The following is a 22,909-nucleotide window of genomic DNA, read 5'->3' as shown; positions in this document are numbered from 1 at the left end:
CTCATCAATCAGGCTTTTTCTGGGGTTTATGACTTTATGACACTTCAATACTTTTCTTTATTAGGTTTCAGCTGAATCATATAATGAGGAGGATTTTCATGTTATTTTCCATATTTCCATCATCTAAATGAATGAATCTGCTGTAATTAAAAATGAACTAAATGTGTTACTGAAGGTGTTTTATACATATGAAGAGTTATGTACATTAGTAAAAATCAGTTTGATTATTTTATATGATTTTGCATAATGAACAAATCTCATGTAAAGACCAAAACCAACAGTTATTTTGTCTCTCAGTATCTTCTGACTGACCCTGTAGCCTTCAGTCTGAAGCCCACTGTATCCTACTGATGACGTAAAACATCAGTGTATCACATGTGTAACGTGACAAGTATCACCAGACTCTACATTTCCCTTCAGCTCTAAAGAACATTTTAGCATCTTTCAGCTTGTTGTTTTGGTTTTACAGCCAGCAGCTTTACTGTTCTGGTTCAGTCTCTCTGCTCCATACAGACACAGTTAGTATCTAGCTGGTGAACATAGTGGAGCATTTAGCAGCTAAAGAGCCAGAGATTTCCCTCAGGAGTTGGTGGAGACCAAAACAGAAGTAAAAGAGAGTGAATATTAGATTTACAGACACCAGAGGGCCACAAACAAGGCTCCAAATGAATGATAATGTTGCTTTGTGTCTGTTTCATGTGTGAACAGGCATCATTTTTCATGGGATGTTCAGCTTGTTCTGCCTCCAGGTGGATAAAAAACAGAATATTGCAGCTTTAAATCTGCAAAAACTGATTTTTTTTTTTTTGGCCTCTTGGGGGTAAGGCTGAACAATTAATCCAAATTTTATTGAAATTGCAATATAGCCTACTGTAACATTCAAACTGCAGGGGGTACAATATCTCTTTAAGACAAACTGTGGCATTTTAAATGAAATGTTGTGGTCCTGCATAGATGTCCTGGCTACACATCATATTCTACAGACTTAAGAAAAAATCTTTGTATGGTGCAGATCACACCATAATCATTCTAATATGTTTTCTCATGGAAATGAGAATAATGATGTAAAAATGATCATTCCCTCTAATATCACAAATCATATCGCAATTGCAATATCAGTCAAAATGATTGCATTAGATATTTTTTCAAAATCGTTCAGTCCTGCTTTCCAGCAGCAGAAAAAAGATGTGAACACAACACTGACATATCATCACTGTTTAAGTTGATATGGCAACTGAACTTATTAGCAAACAGTTAAAACACTTAAATAAACATCCAGCAGTGACGGAGCAACATTATCATTCATGTGGAGTCGTGTTTCTGTCCAGCTGGTGAATGTAAGTCCAGTATTCACTCTCTTTTAGCTCTGTTTGGTCTTCTTCTCAGTTTCTTTTGTGGTTGTCAGTAGAGTAAACCTGCACATACCAAATCACCACTGAAGGACAAACAACCATCTGATTATATCAAAATAAAAAAGACATGATTAGTCCTTTAAACTCAGGTTTTAACATTAGCCTCCCTGCGTCACAGTAAAATCTTCCTCCACTGCTCTTCAGCTTAAAACAGCAGCAGAAATACTCTTTTTTTTTTTTCTTGTTCTTTTTTTTTTTTTTTTAATACGAATGGTGAAAGTCTCCTAATCATCCCCCAGTGTCTTTGCAGGCTCATTTGCATGTGGTTAATTAGTGTGTGAAGGAGCTGTCTGTGGTCTGCTGGCAGGAACCCGGACTCCAGCGTCTTGCACAACCTCCGGGATGTTTTGGAGATCGAATTCCCGTCACCTGCCACCCACGAAAAATCTGTATGTCACACAGTTGCCCCCTTTCCATTTCAAACATGTCCATTCCCATCACGATTACCTCAAGGAGAGCTGTGTGTGCGTGTTTACATCCTGTTTGTGTGTCTGTTTGAGCTTCAAGTTATAAGGGGGCGGACGTACACTATCGCCTATTTTTCTGTCTGTTTCCTTTTTTTTTTTTCCTCCGTGTTTTGTTTTCCAAGAAGTGGGCACAAATTCTCCTTTAATTGGGTTGTTTACAGATAAGATCATTAGAATAACAAAGATGGCAGGATTCTCTGCACTATCAAATCGCTTTAATCACGCAAAACCATTTATCTCTCTTTTTTTTAACACTCGTTCTTTTCCCCTCCCCTCTCTATGGTTGGGTTGAAAGGGCGTCGTGTTTATCCGCTGTCGCCGCGGTGATTAATGCTTCAGCTTCATTAACATTCAGAGGAGTGCAAAAAAGTTGAGTTGACCAGATGTTGATTTTTTTTTTTTTTTTTTTTTTTTACCTGCCATCCTCTCTCTTAATGGATAGCGCCAGAAAAACAGGAGCTTCTCATTACACCAAAATGAAAACGAGAGCAGAGAGAAAGTGTGATGGTGAGACTGCAGAGAGACGTACAGGGTGTTTTAACTAGAAGGTTACACAAGTCCTGCCCCAATCTTCAACATCTGTGCCTGTAGTTGTTGTAGAAATGCATGTGAGGAAAACATGCTGAGTATTTCCAATCATTTATTTCATTGTGTGTGTGTGTGTGTGTGTGTGTGTGTGTGTGTGTGTGTGTGTGTGTGTGTGTGTGTGTGTGTGTGTGTGTGTGTGTGTGTGTGTGTGTGTGTGTGTGTGTGTGTGTGTAGAGCTTCAATGTTGAGTGTGGGATCTGTTACTCCTATCGCCTTGAAGCTGCGATCCCTGATCAGGTGTGTAATGACCCTCGCTGTGGCCAGCCCTTCCACCAGGCCTGCCTGTATGAGGTATGGACACACACACACACACACACACACACACACACACACATACATACACACCCCTGGTTTGTTCCTCTGTCAGCAGACTTCCTTTCATGTGCTGAAGTAGGAAAAGTTGTGATCCAACTTATCCGTGTGTTGCTGTGTAGATGATGGAAATGACACAAGATCATTTTCAAACTAATTATTTTATCATTTTAATATGTTTTTAGTGCCTCCTGGTAAACATTATCTCTGTCATAATCTGCTCATTTAGCAAAAGAACTGCATGTAATGCTTCAACATGAAGGCTGCTACTAACCATTATTTTCATCATCATCACTGATTCATTGTTTGATCTACAAAATGTCAGAAAATAGTCAGAAATGTACATTTCCCAAAATACAAGATCACATCTTTAACAAGCAGTTTTTGTGTGAAAGTCCAAAACCAAAGAGATTCAGTTTAATATCACAGAATACAAGAAAACAAGTAGAGCTGCAACAATTAGTCCATTAATTGATCAGTTGATTCTGATAGTAGAATCTTTTTTTTGGTCATTTTTCAAGCAAAAATGCAGAAATTCACTGATTTCAGCTTCCTGAATGTGAAGATTTGCTGCTGTGTCTTATATGACAGATTATTGGATGATACAAATAATTAGTCAGTTGCAACCCTAAAAACAAGCAATTATTCACATCAGATGCTGGAACTAGTGAAGTTTTGACATGTTGCTTAAAAAGTGACTTCAGATATTACTTCAACAAATAGTTGCCTTTAATATTCTCTTGAATAATTGACAAATCTCTCCAGCTCTAGTCAACAATGTCCTTTCTCTCAGATCTGAATGTTCAGCAGCTGTTGTCCATCTCTACAATGATCGATGTGATGCAGTTTAATTCTGAATCTATAAAACATAATTGATCAAAACACTAGTTAGTGTGAGATGCATAACCTGAAATGTGATGTTTTGAATACAATTCACATGAATAATAATGAATAATCAGTAGTTTTAAAATCCTTGATTTTTTTCAGTGGAGGCTTGTTCTTTACTGTCTGATGATCTAAATGTGTTTTTCCAAACCTGACAAAAGCACTCATCTCTCATGTAAATGTCAACATAATTTGTGTAATCAACCTTTTTTTATTATTATTATTACACACTTTTATTACTTTTATGCTGGAGGTTGTATCAGCTGTTGTTGAGCTCACAAACATGATCTAACAGATTAAACTAGTTTGCTAATATATACATTGTTTAGATTTAAGAGTCATTGGAATATGGTTGATGTAAACTGTGAAGATGTTTAATGTCACAGAAATAACTCAATATACCTCCAACTAAAAAATGTACCAACGTTAGACTAAATGAACAAATAATGTCAGTTATGTCACAAGTTAGTAAATCTCTAGTTTGAAACCATCAGAACTTACAGAACAACAGTCCAGAGCAGTTTGCATAAAGACCTTTGGACCAAAAACTTAAAGGACTCGACACAACCTGAATTGATTTGTGCAAAATATTTATTTGATATAACAGTCATCAAAAAAACATCTTAAGAAAAGCAACACAGATTGTTTTAAGTCAAAATCAACACTTAAATACTGATTTGAATGTAGCTTCAACATGCTACTGAAACAGATGTGCATGTTGGCCAGCAGGCAGCCAATCACAGTCAATTCATTTCCTAATTGACTTTCAGTCTGTGTACATAACTGTCAGAAATGTAAACAAGTGAATGCTAGTGTTCTAATAGACAAACTTGTGTTACGTTGAAGTCAGCGGGGTAAAATAAAAGTTTAGAATATAGCAGTAGAGCAGATTAGTTGTTGGGTTTGTGGGAAAAACAAACACAGCAGATGAACTCAGTCTTCCACACATCTGCCTGAGCAGGATGACTCTCTTCTTAAAGCCTAGAAGTGGCAGGACATTCACAAGGTCCACATAAAAGCCCTTAAAACGTCTCAAAGTATTAAAAGTGTGCAGTAATGAGAGTACATTGAAACAAGCCTTATTATCACTTTACATCAATGTGCCGAACTCAAGGTAATGATTTGATGGAGTAGTCTTTCTTGTCTCTGTCCTTTTTCTCCCTTCAGTGGCTGCGAGCGCTGCCCTCCAGCAGGCAGAGCTTCAACATTGTTTTTGGAGAGTGTCCTTACTGCAGCAAGGTACGCCCACACCTCACCGTCTGACTGACAGCTGCCTTCACACAGCTCCATAAAGGCCTTTGCTGAAGAGTCAATAGATATTCAACACACTTAATTAGCATGGCTCTATACATCACGTAGCCTTCTCTGTTCTGAAAGGCTGCCGAGTGCGTTTCACAACAATGTGCTACATTCAGTCACTTTTACTGAAGCTTCTCCTTCTGTCATAAAGGAGCGAGAAAAGTATGTGATACTGAATGTCTGAGAATGCGGCATGGCATTGATTTGAAAATAAAACATTTGAGTTTTATGTGTGCATATGATTTGAAGTGTATTTGGTAGTCCTTCATGTGAGTACAGCTACAGCCCAGTCAGAAATGAGAGCCCACTTCATTCTTTTTTTTATAAAGTGACCCTTCACACTGCATATAACTATAAAGAACATCTCACAAACTGAGGATTCTTCTATATTTCAGCCCATTACTGTGAGAATGGCGACCCAGAAGTCCTGAGAAGTGGCTTTATGAGCCTGTCAGCTCCATCTCAACTTTGGGGAAACGGCTTAGAAAGAAAGAAAGAAAGAACTACAACCGGAGAAGACGAGAGCCTCGTGCCCTGTCCTTGAGCAAGACACGGATCCGTTACCTGCCCACACGCACACGCACACGCACACACACGCTGAATCCAAACGCCCGGACTTGCCGTACTAGCAGACTTGACGTGATGACGGTGAACACGTCACGGTACATACAACTGAAGTCTGCAGGTCGGAGGGTGGACGTTCGGATTCAGCCACACGCTGCTTATATCAAGGAAAACACAGCAGCAAAGAACAGGAAGGCCCCCACAAAAACAAACCAGTACACCAGTCCGCTCCTCTGTGTGGGAGCAGCCTCCCGTCCTGGTCCTGTGAGAACAGGCACTTCGCTGTAGTGTGCTCCGTGTATGACCCGCCTTTCATCCCATCTTTCCCAGCAGTCCGTGCGTGTCGGTTGACAGTTTGCGGACTTTCGCCTTTGTGGATGAAGCTGTTTGACTTCCTGTCTCACTGAGGACACGATGAGGTCGTCTATAATCCTGGAGGTCCTTTTGGAATTTGTTTTCTGTTAAAGAAGTAATTCATGTGTTTGCTGTTTTAGAACTGTATGTGTTTGTGAATCATTTCTTTGTAACATTCCTGTGAACTTGAGTCACAAGTCTGAAGGTTTTGTAACATTTTTTTACAGCAGCTTACTGACAATAAAATACTTGTTTTGGAGCCTTTTGTGTAACAAACATCTATAACTGGTTCAAACTAAACTAAATAAAATATGAATGTAGTTTTACACAGCAAGTTAATAACCGTCATATATCAGGTGTCTCAGCCTCACACCTGTTTAGACTGAGCTCTGGGTCCTATTGGAGGGCCTCTGAGATAGCATTCAGCAATGGGTTTGGGTCTGGTCTCCTCCTCTTCGTCCTCGTCCTCATCCTCATCCTCATCCTCATCCCAGCTATAATCTTCCTCATACGTCTGCACAGATTTCGGCCTCAGTGATCTTCTGATTCCCTCTTCCTTCTATAAGTAAACAGCAAAGAAAATTCAGATTAACATGTTTTCTAGTCAGATGGGTTTCATTAGACTATATGATGATCATCTCTTGCTGAAGAAGAATGCAGCTACTTTCAAAATATTACAAATGAAAAGACTGAATGTTATTTAGTGTTTAGCAGTGCGTTCTAGTATGTTAGTGAAAAGTGATGTAAGCAGCTCATAGAACACTAAACACTGCGTTGTTTCAGGGCTTCCCTGTTGTGCCTGAGGTTTAGTGACGGGTGGTCCTCTTATGTAGCGAGATGCCACAGGTTTAGGCTTCGTCTCCTCTTCATCATCATCACCATCATCATCACCGTCATCCACCTCTGTGGCTGCAGCCTTGGCTTTGGAGGGCCCTCTGGCTCGTCCTGCTTTCTGTTGACAGATAATTGGTGGGTGATTTGTTGCAGGGGTCAGTTTATAGAGACAAACATCTACAGCTGCCTTGTCTTTTTTTAAACTTAAGCATAAAAGATCTTCCACGAATAAGCGGGAATGTTCATATAGCAACTTTAGTTTCATGTGTCACCAGTTTCTATTAAATTAAACTTTTATCATCCATAAAATCATAATATATTGAGACAACACTGGTGGCAAATGATTGGGTGAACATGCCCGTTGAATGGCCTTTATCTCTGCTGACATTTACTCTCCTCACTAAACCGCCGGTAAATGGCCACTTCTGTTTAACTAGGGATCAAACTGGCCAGCACTTTAGCATGGAAATTAAATGACACAAGGAGAGGAGAGCAAATCAGGAGCATAATTGGAGACACCCTGTGCTGTGTAAAGTGTGTGTCATCAACTTCTTCAAATTGGGCCATTGAGAGGGCGCTCGCTGGGCCCGAGGGGTCAAGAAGTGATTCAGGGGAATTTGAGGAGAATGACAGTCCTCCTCCAGCTGTGGACCTGCCCACCTCTGGCTGACATGCTCACCTAGGAGGAGGGAGGGGGAGAAAGAGTGGGGGGGGGGAGCAGGGACTGTCACGTTTCTACACTCGGGTTAAGAGACTCAACACAGGAAACTGCATTCAATGCTGGTCACACAGACTTCTAACACATTTCATGTAAAACACCCCCTACAGACTATATTTCTGCTGCGTTAAGCTATTTACCTGTGTTCAAACTGCCTGAATATTCACTTTAAACTCAGTGTATTCATGATTACAGGATAGAGAAGTAATACTTGTTGTATCTGCTACTGTTTGACACTACATATTGTCAGGTCACATCATTTCACTCAAACTTACCATAAATTCTCAGCTGCCGGGGGTCAGGCTTGACCTTGGTGGCAGAGAGATCCAGCTCTTTATTTAGAACAGACTTGTAATAGAATCAGGCCTTTACTTCTAATTTCTCCCCATTAATGCAAGCCCAACACTTCCTCTAGAATAGGGGACAGTGTTGACGGTAGCTTGACATCGATCAGTAGTACGGCGAGTCTAACATGACGCTGATGTGGTGACTGTGAGTTATTTGAGAGCTGACCGTTATTCACATACCTGGTTTTATATGAGAAGTTACAGTGTTGCTCTATCTAAACACTGTGTGCTTCATTAACCACCAAACTAAGTTGAAAAGTTGATTTCACATATCCTAAGGCACACAGGAAGAAGTGACGTCTTTCATGTTTCTGTCAGTGGCAACAACCTTGTGTTTGGAATGAATCAAATATTAATTTAGCTCAAACAGTGAGAGTCACCGATACAATCTTGTCATGTTCTCACCTTGCCTTTGGCGGGAGGATCTGGCACCTTGGTAGTCGACTCTCCTGCAGATCCTTGAGGCGTGGAGAAGTCGAGTTTTCCCTTTCCTCCGCTGGCCAACAGGTACTTCAAATGCTGGTAGTCTGGCTGCTGTTGGTGGCCAAGAGAATTTACATAGAGGAGGAACGCAGCCACTTCATCTGAGGACAGGAACACAGTGAATGTCAAACAAAGAAGTCCAAATGTTGAATCTCAAGTATCTGGAAGAAAACACGGGATCGAGCCTGATCAATCAAGCTGTTTGGTAAGAGTGTGTGCTCTGTTGTCAGTATAGTTTACTAACTGTGACATCCTATTTTAGACTGGCTTCAAGCTTCAGTTCTGGTGCATCCTCAGTATGAAATCACTTCTGTGAGACATGAGTCATGCAGCAGCAAAGGCAGGGTGCAACTGAAGGTCTCACAGTCCAGATAATGCACTGCCTGGCGATGGATCCCCCCCCCACAGAAAGAAGATTAGACATGCGCACAGCTATGGATATGCATTGTGTGTATGTGTGTAAGTGTCATACACAGCCAGCCTCCATGCATCACACGCTGGCCAGACGATGTGTATGACACATACTGCAGGAGAACTTGTATCTCTCTCTCACACACACACACACACACACACAGTTAGTTGATGCATACCCTGGCTCTTATCTGTGGCGGGCAGCTGGGCTTTGTCAGCAGAGGAGCACCCGGTCCCAACCATACATCACACACTAAAGCCCTCACACAGGTGTGACCTCTCCTTATAAAGAGGAGAGATAAAACACGACAAACTTTGAAAGGCATGTCAATGGGACAGCTGTTTAATTGGTACAAAGTTATTCTGGAGCTGCAGGTAACTGAGGGAGAGATGGAGGCTTTTACTCTGGGTGGAGCAGAGTGAGGATTTGATCTTCATGTAGTCTGGAGCGTTGTTTAGCCTCAGTGTTTAACTACTGCACTGATGACACAGCAGGGGTACCGACACAGGGCTCCGGCGAAAATAGACAGAAGCAGCGAAGTTGAACCTGGCTCAACGTAATGTAACGTCAGTGGACAATGTGAGTGCAGGATTGTAATGTTTAGGACGGAGGAGACTGTTGATAACTTAACAGAGTTGTAAAATCCTTCTTTATGCAGTGTTTTGGCATCTAATAAGCCTTAAAACTCATGGATGTATTATATCAGGTGATCACAGTGTCATAAATTCTCACGAGAGAGGTGACAGACTACAAACTGGGCGCTGACCAATCAAAGTTTGCTGTCTTTCACAACTTGTGTGACATAAATGGGGTTTTATGAATGCCCGTGGAGCCGGTCATTGCAACTCAGTGAAATGTGATATGTTGAATATACATTTCCTGATTTTGTTACAGTGCCCCTAAATCACAAAAAAATGTAGCCCAACTGTCAAAACTCAGTTGACAGTTGAGTTTGATTCATTACAGCAGCAGAAGACATTTAGGGCACAGTATAACCTTCTACAAACAGCGTGTGACTCAGTTTGTGTTCAAAAGCTCTCTACACTTTGGGGTAATCAGCCTGTATAATTTGAATTGTTTTAATTTCAGCTGCCAGCTGGATACATCACACAAATTAGCAAAAGAAAAACATGAGAAATAGAAAAAAAACAAAACAATGAAATGATAAAATGTTCCAGAAAGTTGAATTTCTGGAACATTTTATCATTTCATTGTTTTTTTTGTAACTGGAAATCTAGTTTAAAATATCTCGTCTTAGTCCATTAGTCCTGTCTTTGGCCTTTACGCTGATCTCCATTAAAAGAGCAGATGATTAGAGACAGATTATTTTCTCTTTCCTCTACAGGCTCATTGCCTTATTTCCAAATTCTCAGTTTAACCTAAGAAGTGTAAATGATGTCTTGAAACCTGAAGATGCCCTGCAGCAGTGTCTTACCTGTGCTGGCTCCCCTCACTGACAGCTGCTGGACTGAGCCTGGCAGATTATCCATCAGTCTAAGGAGGAAGACGAGATAAAACAGCGAAGGAGTGAGGACAGAAACAGTATGAGAGCAACCATTATTTAGGAGCAGATAGTGGGTGGGCAAAAGACCATAGCAACAATAAGTTAATGAGGAAGGAAATGAATCTGAGACATTTGATGGGCCTCAAGGATTCTGAAACTGGTGGAGCAACAGACAGGACGCAGGCCAATCATTTATGATCATTTTTTAAAGTATTTCTAAGAGAAAATAAAACATAGTGATCTAGTGGTTGTGCTATCTCACAATTCAAAGAAGGAAAATGATACTTTATTACTTTATTAATGCCTAGCTGTCACATTGGTAACCTAAACAGTAGTCACATCCTGCAATCAATGCAGCTTGACCAATCACAATTGACAGCCCTGCCAGTACCTTCCCAAAAATACCTGACATTTGGATGGTATACCCTAAACAGTGCTGAAGTTTAGTTCCTCACAGCAGAAGGAGAACAGTGGAAGCAAAAGCAGGACCTATGACGATGACTATATGTTACGTTATGGCAAGTTCCTGGACTACGGGGACTTCCTACCTGGCCTTGGCCTCCTGGACTTGAGTTGGGTTCTTGAGAACATTGTCCCAAGGAAGAGACCCACATAACCAGTGGAGAAGACAGAAACCCAAAATCTGGAGGTCACCACGTCTCGATGGAGCTATGTTAAGACAGAGAAAGATGGGATGATTTTTAAAATTATAGGGGTAAACACATTCGTTTCTTCGCTTCTACAAAATCATTAAAAATATTAATTAACATTTATTTACATGCTGCTTGTCATCCCTGACTCACATCATACCATAAGATAAGCTTATGAAAGCTTTCACATTTGCTGGTCTAAACACTCTGCATTTTGTCCTTCCCTGGGAAAAAAATCATGTCACGAAGTTAAAAAAAATAATAAATCAGCAGTACAAAATTAAATAGCAGTCTCAGACTGATAACAAACAGTCACTATATACTACTTTTAAAACAGCAGAACTTTCCCCAGGAGACTCAAGGTTGGACACAAATACCGCCGGTAGTTTTGTCAAGTTAAAGTAGGTGTGTGATTCATGAAGAGGAATAAATCAAAAAACCTTGCAGCACAGATACTGAGTCACTTCAGACTGTGAGCGAGATGGAGCCTGATGAAGATGAAAACTTGTAAAAGCACAACCCCTGCTTTTGATTTAGAGGCCGTTTGTCTGAACTCAGCCAAGACACAACGACAGTGAAGAGTACACACTGTAGGATATTCTGAAGATGATTGTGGAGGTGCAGTTTTTGTTCCCAGGTGGGTCTGGACCCCCTCACAAAGTGAGCAGACAGAGTTATTTGGTTGTTTCCTCTTACAGTGGTCTATTTCATGAAACCAGATACCAGTGGTATCTTTTATTTCCCCTGTAGACAGGTAGTAAAACATAAATGTCTGAGGCCTAATTACTACCACATGTTACAGAAGTCAACAGTGGTGTACTGTTGACCCCTTTCATACCTGTGTATGAGCGTGATAAACACTGACAGTCTGCTCTACCAACCAACCAGAGCCTGCAGCCATTTTCATGTCTGAACTTGGAAGACAGAGAAATCTGTACTAAAACTACATGGCACTATTCAGTAGTTACAGAAATATTTCAGTCCACAAGTATTGGGCCAATCGCCCAATAGACCAACCAACTACCAATGCCATCCCTAGAGCCACTGCGCTAGCGTGTCTTAAGACAAGTGGGAAAGTGTCTTTGCCATGTATTTACAAAGGAAAGCAAATGCAGTGTCCTCTTTAATGAATGATATCTCTACACTGTTCAAAGGATCAGGTGAGGACAAAGCTTTAAGCAGCACTCAGAAGAACTAAAGTGCTCAAAATGTGTTTTACAAATCCTTCACGGTTTTTGAGAATTAAGAGCACTGTAATTAGCTTTGTATCTGTACTGTAACTGTCTCTGTCTTCTGAGGGTACAAATGGTTTCCAGAATTCATAACCAAAACACTTCAGCACTCCATGGACAGAATTTAGTGTGAAGATATTTTATAAAAATTGAAGACAAATCACATGCAAGATACCAGTGTGATTTCTCACAAATTGAAGGACAAGTCAAGAGTATGTTTGCATCTTATTGTGTGTGTGTGTATAAATATATATGTGTGATTGCATGGGTCTACATTAATGTGTGAGGTCTATCAATACTTGTAGACCAAGTCCATCCAGAGGGGTCGAGCCCGGGGAGTTTTAGCAGCTCAATAGTGTAACGGCCGCCACACGTCTCTGGAGAAATTACCTATCGACTGGCTCCATCAGAGGGGAGAAATCTCCTCCCTGAGCCATGGCCGGCATTGATCCACCCCTAGCAACAGTCTGGTCTGAAGAGGAAGCGTGGTCACTGCCGCACAGGACAAGATTACACGGAATGGGAGGGCAGTAATCTGATTACATGAGAACAAAATTTGTAGTTGATGGAACTGTATTTGAAAATTTGAATTAGGTCATCGTAGCTGGGTTGGGTCTTCGACGTGGGTGCGCAACGTCAAGACAGAGGGACTTTTTGATGAGTAGAGTTCAGATGATGAAAGGAAATCGCTATGAGGAAACAGATGTTGAGTGTTATGCCTGAATAAAATAGTGTAGGGTTAGCTGGAACACTAAACTGCTTGGACCCAGCAGGGAGGCTAAACGATCGATGAGGATGATCAGAGTAGGAGAGGTAGTTAAAGATGTTGACAGTGACTGTATAGGAAGGGCCTTGAGAAGAGTGATGTTAGCTGATGTCCTTACAATTTGGAGAGTATGAATATGTGGCGTGTGTAAGGAGATTTTGTGAGAAATTTTTAATTGCTTAAAAAGAGATTAAATGCGTTTGAAATGTGCCATTTATATACAATTTAATTATCTCCCCAATGCTTTTAAAAAGGTATAAAAAAAAGTCAGTGCCGTGCCACAGCTCTCTCTTAACTGGGAGCTAATGTGAACTGCATCATAAACTTGTGTGCTGGCTCTTAAGAAAATACTGATAAAAGACCTGACATTGACATTTTTTACCTTACTGAGCAACAGGCACAGAAAAGACAAGAAGTACTGGTTTAGTTGATTAGTTGAAATTACATTCATTTTGATCCAAAGTCAGAAGTTGAAACATTTAGGTATGTTTTCATGGACACAAAGGATTAAAAACCTTGAACAACACCAAACTTTATGGCAAATAACTAATAACTTCTTCAGACAGACAGACTGTCTCCTCTGTTGCTCTTCATGCCTAACTTTTTTTTTCTGGAGTGCAAATGAAAGTTAGGCACAATGATTGCAGGTTTTACATGTATTGTATCATAGTAGAAGACAACTGAGGTTGACAACTTCTAAGTTTCCCGTAACGTTGACCCATGAGAGCACAGAGCACTCTTCTATGCACAGCAGTAAACACTGCAAAGCAAAAGAGAAATCATCTTTTATTTCTGTCAAGTGAACCTGTAACCATCTTCAGGTCAGGAACATCACAGCAAATTCATCACACCAGTGGGTGCGACGTCACCTTCTGCACACATGTATGCTGCTCACTCACACAACGCCACGTGACGAAGATTAGTTCCAGGTTCACTTTTTCATAAAACTGTGATCACACACAAAATTTTTTGTCATTGGTACTGTCAGGTGGAACAGTGAAGTCGGTCTCTGCCACCGTACCAATCAGCTTTGTGTGTCACGTGAGTTGAAAAGATGGCGAGCCATGTGTAGTCTGCCATGTCTTTTGGCCAATACATGAAGATATTATTGCCTAATCTGATCATCTGATCTGACCAGTGATCATTTCAAAAACAAAAATATTGTGTAGTCCGATCCCTGCATTAGAAAATAACAGAAATAAAATTAACTTGACTGAACTATTGGATCCCTGTTCAGAGGGAGCAAAGCATAGAAATTTCACCAGTAAAAGTAGTGTTGACTGATCACTTTCATTGTCACTTTTTTAACCAAACAGGTATGCACAAACCTGCAATGAAAACAACATAAAGTGTCATCTTTAACAAAAAATATCCAACTGTCATTGTCTGTCACACTTCATCTCAAAAACTCTGATATAAGAGTTAGGTCTGTTTGCCCTTGTGGGTGTAAAGTATGTAAGTCAGCATTACAGTGTGGCTTCCTATTGTTGTAAATAATTATACAGCACTTCATTGCTACTGAGAGGCAACTGAAGGAGAATAAAGATGAAAAATACATGTGCTACTGACACTGGAAAAAGTGTTTCAACTCCCAGAGCACCATAATAGATTAACAATTAAAAAGATCAACAACTACATTAAGCGCTGCTGCCCTCTGTGCTTGCTCTGGGCACGTTATCACAGCTCATAATAGTGTTTTGTGTGTCTGCTCTTCTGTATTTAATGTATCTTATATATAATGTTTAAGGAATGACACAGGACAATGCAGAGAGATATGCGCGTGTGCACGCATACACACACACACACACACACACACACACTTAAACACTCTCAAGGGGAGCTAGGACATGCTTGGAAAATGTACCCGCACATACACAATACATAAATACAAAACACCCACATTTATAAACACACACACACACACACATTCTCTACATGCTTTAGACAGGGAGGTGAGGCGTGATGGTGTTGTTAATTATCTCCTATTGTTATTCAGATTCCCTAAAGCGTGCTGCAGTGTCACACTCTTAACCCTTCTGCTTCACAGTCTTGTTGTTTGGAGACGGTCTTCTGTCCGCTGGACGCCCACCGAATAGTGGTAATTACACCGTTTAGCTCCTGGTTCAAAGGCCTGCCACTTGCGAGCTGCGTTCACCAAACCTCACCATGGCAACCTGTCAACATCTTTGCAAGGGGTTGGTTCCATCGGGTCAGGGAAGGACAGTTAAGGGTCTAGTCCTTGGTCATAATCTCCTACTTTACCACTTGTCTATTTTAATTAGGTATTAAAGATGACAACAGCCGGAAAGCAGATAGATAAATTAAGAATATGAAGGAGAGGGCTGTCTACAATGTTGATAGATAGATCAGTGTTTGAAAAACAAAAATACAATCATTACCTCTGCCAGGCTTCCAGTCATCTTGTAGCTCCAATGAGAGAACTTCAAATGTACTGTGTTGTTCATGTAGAATAGCATATACCAACACCTTTACAGCTCACCTTTCTCCTGTTCTTTCCCTCCCTCCTTCTTTCGAAAATGATATTAAAAAAATTGACATGATTTCCATTTGATAGTTATTGCTGACAGGACGTTTTTTGGTCCCTCTTTTATGTATCGATCACGTTGATAGAAACACTGTTGTGGCGATTAGGCAGTCTGAGCCGTGCTAACTCACAATATCGAACTGGTGGGTAGTGGAGTTGGCCGGCATAGAGCTCAGAGAGGTTATCTGTGGCTCGGGTCTCGCTCTAACCAAACATCAAAGCCCTTAATTAATGGGGGATGAATACACGATGCAGGTTATGACTTCAGCTAATTAGGGAATTGTTAAACAGAGACGGTGCCGGGGGAATTCAGCAGGGGCCGTGGATGGAGAATCAATGGTCAATGAAGAGAGGGAGCATGTAGGCAATTTGCCAGTTAATGTGTTCCCAATATCAGCCGAGGAAGGCGGCAGGTGACGGAGGAGAAACTGTTTTACATGTATTGACGAACAATGACTGCAAACTCAAAGGACGGAGCTTATAGTAGAGTTTATATGAATACTGTAAAATACCAAAATAGTGGCAACTGTGGGCTCTTTAAGACAACAATCTGTTAGGGTAACACCTTGTTCTTCACACACTAACCCCACTGACTACAAGAAAAAAAAAAAAAATCACTAAACGCAGCACTTCAAAATCAAACCCGCTGTCAATCAAGCACCTCCTGGTTTGTGTTGATTGGTTGGTTTGGTTTGGATGTTTAGAAATGAGCTGCTCGTGTTTGAAACCATTGATTGAAAGACCTGTTAATATAACTACTGTTGCAAAAGTCAAGAGTGAAGTGAACTTTTGAAGCTCAGCTTTGAAGCCAATATGTCCCTGAAGTTAAAAGTATGACAATTTGAACACCCACAACTACATGACAACTAGCAAACTCCCCGATGACGATTGTGTTATATGTTCAAATGCTCCAGAGCAGCAACTAAACAGACCTTGAGGGGAGATTGTTTTGTCAAGACCCATTGAATTGTTTTTCTGCTGCCTAGTATGGCTAGTAGGATTTCACATAAGTAGGCAATTTTGTACACATTCTGAAAGAAAACAACTTTGCTGTTTGTTGCTTCTAACAGAGAGACACTATCATGAAACCTTCATTTATGTGGGATGTAACTAACTGTTATCTTAAGCTGACAATAATATCCCCTCTGGTAAGTACCTGAAAGAGTCTTGTTGCAGTTATTTCAGTTCCTTGTCATTTCTTATATGTTAACTTCATGTTTAAGTCAATAATAACTATAATCTGAACCTTAGCTGAACAATACATGAGCAAAGACTTCCTTGAGTGCCTTGACATGTGGAAAATGGTCAAGGATTCAATTTGCACAGGGCTGTTGTATAAGATTTAAAAGAAGCCACTTTATACAGCGAAGTCCTTACAAGTTCTTGACATTGCCGATGGAGAGAATGTCTACTAACAACAGTATTACCCATATTACCCTTATAAAACGTCATGACTGGAGGAAAGCATGACCTGACCCAGCAGGTCCACTCACCTCAGAGAAAGGCCTCTGCAAATGCCATGGTAACCATGGTAGCAATCTAGATCATCCAGTGCCATTTAGTTAGGCTGTCCACTGACAGATTTGTGGGTGATACTTTCCAAGAGTTTTATCTGTTTGACAACAGTGCATTTTACCAGACAGAACAGCAAACAGACTCCTTGAGCGCAAGGTGAACAGTCTCCAATCACTCTGGGGAGAATTCCTTCACTCCACTGCCTGTCAAGCTTTCTGCACATTTTGCAGCACTTGGTGTTATACAAATCATGTCTGATATTTATTGAGCAGCTGATCAACGCAAGTAAATTATTGTTAAAATCTAATCTAACTCCCATAATACTAACCCTTTGTTGGAGACACTGTAGTGATATATTGATAAACCAGAAAGGCCAACATTCATACATACATACATCTGGACTTGTTTTCTCTTATGATCATGTCCTTATCTGTACTGGAAAGCTTACCAACTCCTTTATGGGCATCAAGGCTGGTGTACTCGATGGTTCCATTGTGGCCTTTCTTGGGGTTTTCCTTGTACTCTTTGTGGACTCCATCAGGACAGTATCTGTAGGACAGCCCATAGTCTGCAAGGTAGACCTACAGTACACAACAGAACACACACATGCATTACTAATTGCAAAGTCAAACAAAATAAATGTCTGCACTGATCTCGTCTTTTCGGAGATATATAATCCTCATGAAACAAATGGCTCTGATCCTCTATTCTGATTGGCTGAGTAACATTTGAAGACATGGCATTGGTACAATGGTGTGTTACCACAATATACAGCAATAAGCAGCTGACCAGTGCTTGGTTGTGATTTCAGAGCAGTACTGTTTTGTACACACTGATTGGTGTGCACTTCCAGGGTAACTAGTGGAGAGGACTAACCTGGTCAGGGTCTCTGTAACCCAGCATGAGGTTGGCAGCTTTTATGTCTGCATGGACATACTCGTTCTCATGGATATACTCGAGAACATCCACCTGGCCACAAACACACACAGATATGCATTATGGTATGTTCTGTTAAGATTAAGAGGAATCATTATGTGTCAAAGTGGCCTTTGATTCTGTATTTTCTATCAGAACTGCTGGAGCTCCTGCTTCACCCAGTTTCTTCAGAAGGCAACAATCAATGGACATAAAAAGACCAGAGTCTGCCTTTTTCCATTAACATGATCTCACCAGTCCATGACCAAGCTGGAGCACGGTGGCCTTCTTAAGTCGACCTCCATTGCGCTCGCAGACTTTTTGGAGGTCACTGCCCAGTCGATCCATGGCCATAAAACGATACCTGAGTGGGAGAGGAAAAGGCTTTAGATGGCTTATAGAATACTATAAAGACTGGTTAAAGCAAAGTAGAAGGTTTGAATAAGACATTTATCACACAGACGTTAAACCAACATTAAAAACAGATTTTAAACCACTACCTTGGTGGGTAGGATTATGTCAAAAGCTGGAACTACTGACTTATACGTAATGAAGGATGAAAGTGACATTAAATGGCTTATAAAGTTCAAGTTAGTAGGTATAAATTGTCCCTTGTGTTAAAAAAACACGAAAGTGGGCCACTGAAAACTAGCCTTGAACCTTTTGATTAGTAAGATCTGTTCTATAGTTATCTTCTACCTTATAGTTACAGTATGACCATCTCATATCATGTTATCCACCAAGTCATTGCAACAGCAATACCTGAGGTCATTATATTCAGCCAGCCCTGATCCCCAGTACACCGGGATCCCCAGGAAGTCCAGTTTCCTGCTTCTCATCCATTTTTGCACTGGAACAAGATTAGAGAAGGAATAATTATGTGAATGCTTGTGCACACATTGTTATTACTACACATGTGGGATTTGAAACTTCAGTGGCTGTATTGAGAAAGCAGAAACTCTGGTGCCTTCCAACACTTAGCGGTACTGAGTGATGGGAAAGTTTGGAAACTAGAAAAAACGTTTGATGTTACTTATTCCTACGATTTCAGATTCCCACAGTCTAACACATCTCCTTTTCCAAGAGAAGTCCAAACAAAAGCCCCTTAAAAGTAGGCAACTTTTCATAGTTGTTTTTTTTTGCAATTCTGATTTGTCCTTGTAAGTGTAATAACGCATGCATGCAAATATCAATCTTACGGCATTGAGGGTACAAACACACAACTGCAAACACACACACGGGCCCCAGACAAAGCAGTGGGCCTGGCTCGGGGCTTGATGGCGGCTGGCCTGACTGGCGCTCAACCAGGCTGGCAGGTGGTCAGGGGCTCAGCGGAGGCCCGGGCATCATTACGTGTGAGTGGCTTCCTCTCTCTTGCTCCTCTCCAAACGAAGGCGTTGGAGAGCTCAGACAAGCGCGGAGAGGGGGGCTAACTGCCACTGAGGTGCATGTTTGCTTTGGCTTATTATTAATTACTGTGCGGCAGGCAGCAAAGCCTCTGTGTCTGCGGCCACTTCATCAGTCAAACACACTCGTGCTCCAGCGAGCTGCCGCGACGCTGAACGGGTGGTGCTACTCACTGCTCTCTGGTTTGGCTGCCCTCTGGTAGAACTTGAGCTCGGAGAACAGGGGGCCATTCTCGTGGTACTCCTGCACATTCAAGCAAACAGTATTAACTATTTCATTATCACAGGTTAACACTGCACTAGGCTAATTATAAATAAACATTGCTGATGTAATGAGAGACAAATCACCTTGCATGCAAATGTAGGCCTGCTTACTTGTATATTTAATAGTTCTCTAGTAAGGGGCCATTAACAACTTTATAAACAAATTAGTTTTTTTATTACTTTCAGTAGCTCATAGTTATGTTAGAACATTAAAGATTAAAGATAGGTTTGGATCCTTCAAGTCTATCTTCAGCAGTCTTACTTAGCTAAATCCAGTGGGCATTGTTCAAAGTGACAGTATTTTTAGTACAAAATTTCATCTTTGTGTTGAACCGGACTCTGTTACCTTTATGAGCTACAGCGGAGGGATAATAAGCCTCATATTAGCTTCAGCTGAACTTTATTAGGGCTGTAACTAATGATTATTTTTATGATGTATAAAATAAATATATATGCAATGTCACTGGCATTTTTCACAATTTTAAATTAAAATTGTTAAAATTGTCTATTTGTCTGACAAACAGTCACAAACACTAAAGACATTCAATTCACCAACATATATGACAAAGAAAAGCAACAAATTGTCACATTTGAGGAGGTGGAATCAAAGCATGTTTGGCATTTTGCACAAAAAATTACTGAAACAATTCATTGATTATCAAAATAGTTGCAGAAAAATGTTCTTTCAATCTAGTAATCAGTTAATCAACAATCTCAACTCTATACTTAGTATGGCATTTTTGCATGGAACAAGGACTGTGGACTTTTGCCACTAGAAAAGGATTGCTTCATGGCCAGTATAGAGAAGAGGAAATATTACAGCGAGCAACAGCTATAAATGACGATAAGTGGACAATAAAATCAAGAAACAAGCGAGTGTGCATTGGTGAAAATTCAGGATAGCATTTAGGAAAGTACAGTATATTTAGGATATGCATGTGGAGGAGCCTGAAGTACATGTCATAAAAAGTTCCATTTCACTTATTGGTCATTCAAGTGTTGACTTTTAACTGAATCACAGAATGTTTGTTTAAGTTCAAACCATTGACTTTAAAAAATATGGACATAGCCAGCATGACGTCACCCACTGGTTTCTGAAGAGTGGTGTTGAAGCTCAAAGTGGGCGGCTCCGGCCATCGCCATCTTGGCGGTACCTGACTCTACCCAACTCCCGGCTAATCCAAAATGGGCAAAGAGGTGGAGCTGAGGCAGGCCAAATGAAGCCTGGCTGCTGAAACAAGCCACCTTGAGGCTAGCGACCTGTCACTCAAAGCAGCCACGTCCTAATTAGCATAACTTTATGGCTTAATAAAATTTAAATGGGTGAGTTATAAGAAAATTCACCACCCATGCAGTTTTCATGAAGTGGAAATTAGCTATAGAGACCAAAACTGTGTTTGTACCAGGCTGTAAACATGTTTATTTCTGCTGTAAAGTTGGGTATTTTAACATGGGGGTCTATATAGGGATTGATTGATTGCTTTTGGAGCCAGCCTTAAGTGGCCATTCAAGGAACTGCAGTTTTTGGCACTTCGGCATTGGCCTCATTTTTTTTTATATATACTAAAATTTCATAAAAAGTGATCATGTGTCCCTGAAGATGGATGGGCTGCCTGTGTGGAGCACATATGTACTCACCACTTTTATCACAAAGTCAGTGTTTGCTGCAACAGGTCTGTCCACGTCCTGGGAGGCTTAGAGATTACAGGACAAAGAAAGAAAAGATGAGACAAAATGCAGATATGTTATGTTAACTCTTTAAATTTACAAGGTGTATTGTGCACCTATGTATTTGTAAAATGATGGGAATCTTTGCTGATTGGAAAACAATGGTCTTCATAGATCAGAGCGTTCGGGAACTATTACGCAGTACATGTCAAACGTTTAACTTCTAGTAGCAATCTGATCTGTTCAAACAGCTTTCACAACCAGGAGAAAAACAGATCAATCAGAGTAGTGTCTCCCTGAAACAATGTGTGTAACTGGCTCTGACAGAGAGTCTACCTGCCTACATGCATGCACGTACTTGCAAAGTGTGAATGTACAGTGTGTGTGTGTGTGTGTGTGTGTGTGTGTGTGTGTGTGTGTGTGTGTGTGTATGTGTGTGTATGTGTGAGCAGGCATGTCATCAAACACAATGGGCTCATTACCAAGATAGATCAGTCCAAAGCCACCTTGACCAATGATTTTCCCCAGCCTCCATTTCTTCTTCTCAGTGTCGGTCAGTATGAAGCCATCTGGGAGTGGTTTGGGTAACGTGTTCTTTCTTTTTGGTGCCATGAAAACTAAGCAAGTTACAAAAAAACGTGTGTCAGACAATGTTAGAAAAACATTTTTTTAAATACTAGGGAAAGATTTAGGAGTGCAGCCAAACTTCTGAACAAAATGGTACACATCTGTAACAAAACATACATTAGATAAAAATGTATTTATATGTGAGCAAACCATTAATTAACTCTTACACTCTGTCTGATATGAAAACAAAAAATGTAAAACAGTAGGAAATCTGGCCTAGTTGGTTAAACACTGTCCTGTATTGTTATATTTACTGTTACCTACTGTTCAAAGTAAGGACAACAGTCACAAATCCCATTTACATACAGTAGGGTCCAAAAGACTGAGATCACTTTTTTCATTCAAGTGAATGGACTTTTTAACCCTACTGTGACGTGTTACGTAGCATCTTTAAAACTCTGGTACAAGATTTCTTACAAGAAATCTTACAGTACATAGAGTAGATAGCTGGTACCTGTTTGTGGGAAATACCGTCAGCTTCCTGTCCAGTGTGAAGGACAGCACTGTATTTTAGAAGCGACAGGACAAGCTACGAGACTGTTGTAATTAATCGTAAAGTCACATCGATCTTAAATTACGAACTTTGAACAAGTAGGACAATGACGACAGCCTAGATACCTGAACTGGTCAACCTAAAACAACCGACGAACGTTGGACATAATGACGTTGACTGACACTCGGCAGTTAATGATTTAAATAGCTTTTGTGAGTCATAGACAGCGTTTGGACATATAATACATCCATGGTTTGGACCAACAGGCACAGTAACATCTAGAGTCTAACTAGCGGCTAACTCAGCTAATCTACTGTAACAGCTAGTAGGAAGCAATTTAATGACACATACTAAAATAAGCACCGACCTCCGAAGGGAATCCACGCCGTACGTCGTCAGTTGGCCTTTTGGCGTAGAAATATATATCAATAAGTTGTCCTAATTAATTATTTGTGTGAGAATGTTTTCCTCAAATGTTTAGCCTACTACCATATACTGTTGTTCAATAGTCCCGGTGCTAAACAGAAACAAAAACCAAATCATTTCCTGAAAGTTGTCCCTCCCGCTACAGGACACAGCCAATGGCAAGCACGGAAAAGTTTTTCAACAACCAATAGCCAATAAAGAAGCAGTAGAGGCGGGGATATGC

General features: G+C 40.6%; 2 protein-coding genes across 5 annotated transcripts in view; one reads left to right on the top strand and one right to left on the bottom strand.

Moving 5' to 3' along the window:
* The window catches only part of fancl (FA complementation group L), a 28,792-nt gene extending 23,232 nt beyond the window's left edge, over window positions 1-5,560 (top strand). Inside the window, exons 11-14 of the mRNA XM_044372777.1 lie at window positions 1,720-1,801; window positions 2,642-2,758; window positions 4,832-4,903; window positions 5,359-5,560. Coding sequence (XP_044228712.1) covers window positions 1,720-1,801; window positions 2,642-2,758; window positions 4,832-4,903; window positions 5,359-5,394 — 307 coding nt within the window. The 3' untranslated portion in view covers window positions 5,395-5,560. The remainder of the gene's footprint in view (window positions 1-1,719; window positions 1,802-2,641; window positions 2,759-4,831; window positions 4,904-5,358) is intronic.
* vrk2 (VRK serine/threonine kinase 2) lies at window positions 4,236-22,814 on the bottom strand. 4 transcript variants are annotated; one of them, XM_044372776.1, is made up of 14 exons: window positions 22,628-22,814; window positions 21,623-21,757; window positions 21,111-21,166; window positions 19,383-19,452; window positions 18,565-18,652; window positions 18,058-18,166; window positions 17,764-17,856; window positions 17,336-17,468; window positions 10,728-10,848; window positions 10,111-10,169; window positions 8,186-8,364; window positions 6,672-6,833; window positions 6,255-6,440; window positions 4,236-4,965 (listed from the first exon to the last, which is right to left on the bottom strand). In XM_044372776.1, exons 2-14 carry the CDS (start codon window positions 21,750-21,752, stop codon window positions 4,891-4,893), a joined length of 1,461 nt encoding a protein of 486 aa, XP_044228711.1. In that variant the 5' UTR covers window positions 21,753-21,757; window positions 22,628-22,814; the 3' UTR covers window positions 4,236-4,890. The 4 variants fall into 4 exon arrangements, with proteins under 4 accessions (XP_044228711.1, XP_044228709.1, XP_044228708.1 ...); XM_044372774.1 differs by lacking the exon at window positions 4,236-4,965 and adding an exon at window positions 5,685-5,985 and having other exon boundaries at window positions 22,612-22,806; XM_044372773.1 differs by lacking the exon at window positions 4,236-4,965 and adding an exon at window positions 5,685-5,985 and having other exon boundaries at window positions 22,628-22,806.
* Between the last annotated feature and the right edge of the window lie 95 nt (window positions 22,815-22,909).

This window comes from Thunnus albacares, chromosome 14, assembly GCF_914725855.1.
Source record: "Thunnus albacares chromosome 14, fThuAlb1.1, whole genome shotgun sequence".
NCBI lineage: Eukaryota > Metazoa > Chordata > Actinopteri > Scombriformes > Scombridae > Thunnus > Thunnus albacares.
The sequence above is the reverse complement of the archived record's forward strand: the minus strand, read 5'-3'. Positions and strand labels throughout refer to the sequence as shown.

Excerpts from the sequence above, each read along its gene's own strand:
- vrk2 (XM_044372774.1), bottom strand. The coding sequence starts at position 21,752 with ATGGCACCAAAAAGAAAGAACACGTTACCCAAACCACTCCCAGATGGC. Across the intron at positions 17,857-18,057 it reads TCCAGCTTGGTCATGGACTG|GTGGATGTTCTCGAGTATAT; the intron begins GTGAGATCATGT and ends GTTTGTGGCCAG. Across the intron at positions 10,170-10,727 it reads GTCCAGGAGGCCAAGGCCAG|ACTGATGGATAATCTGCCAG; the intron begins GTAGGAAGTCCC and ends CTTCCTCCTTAG.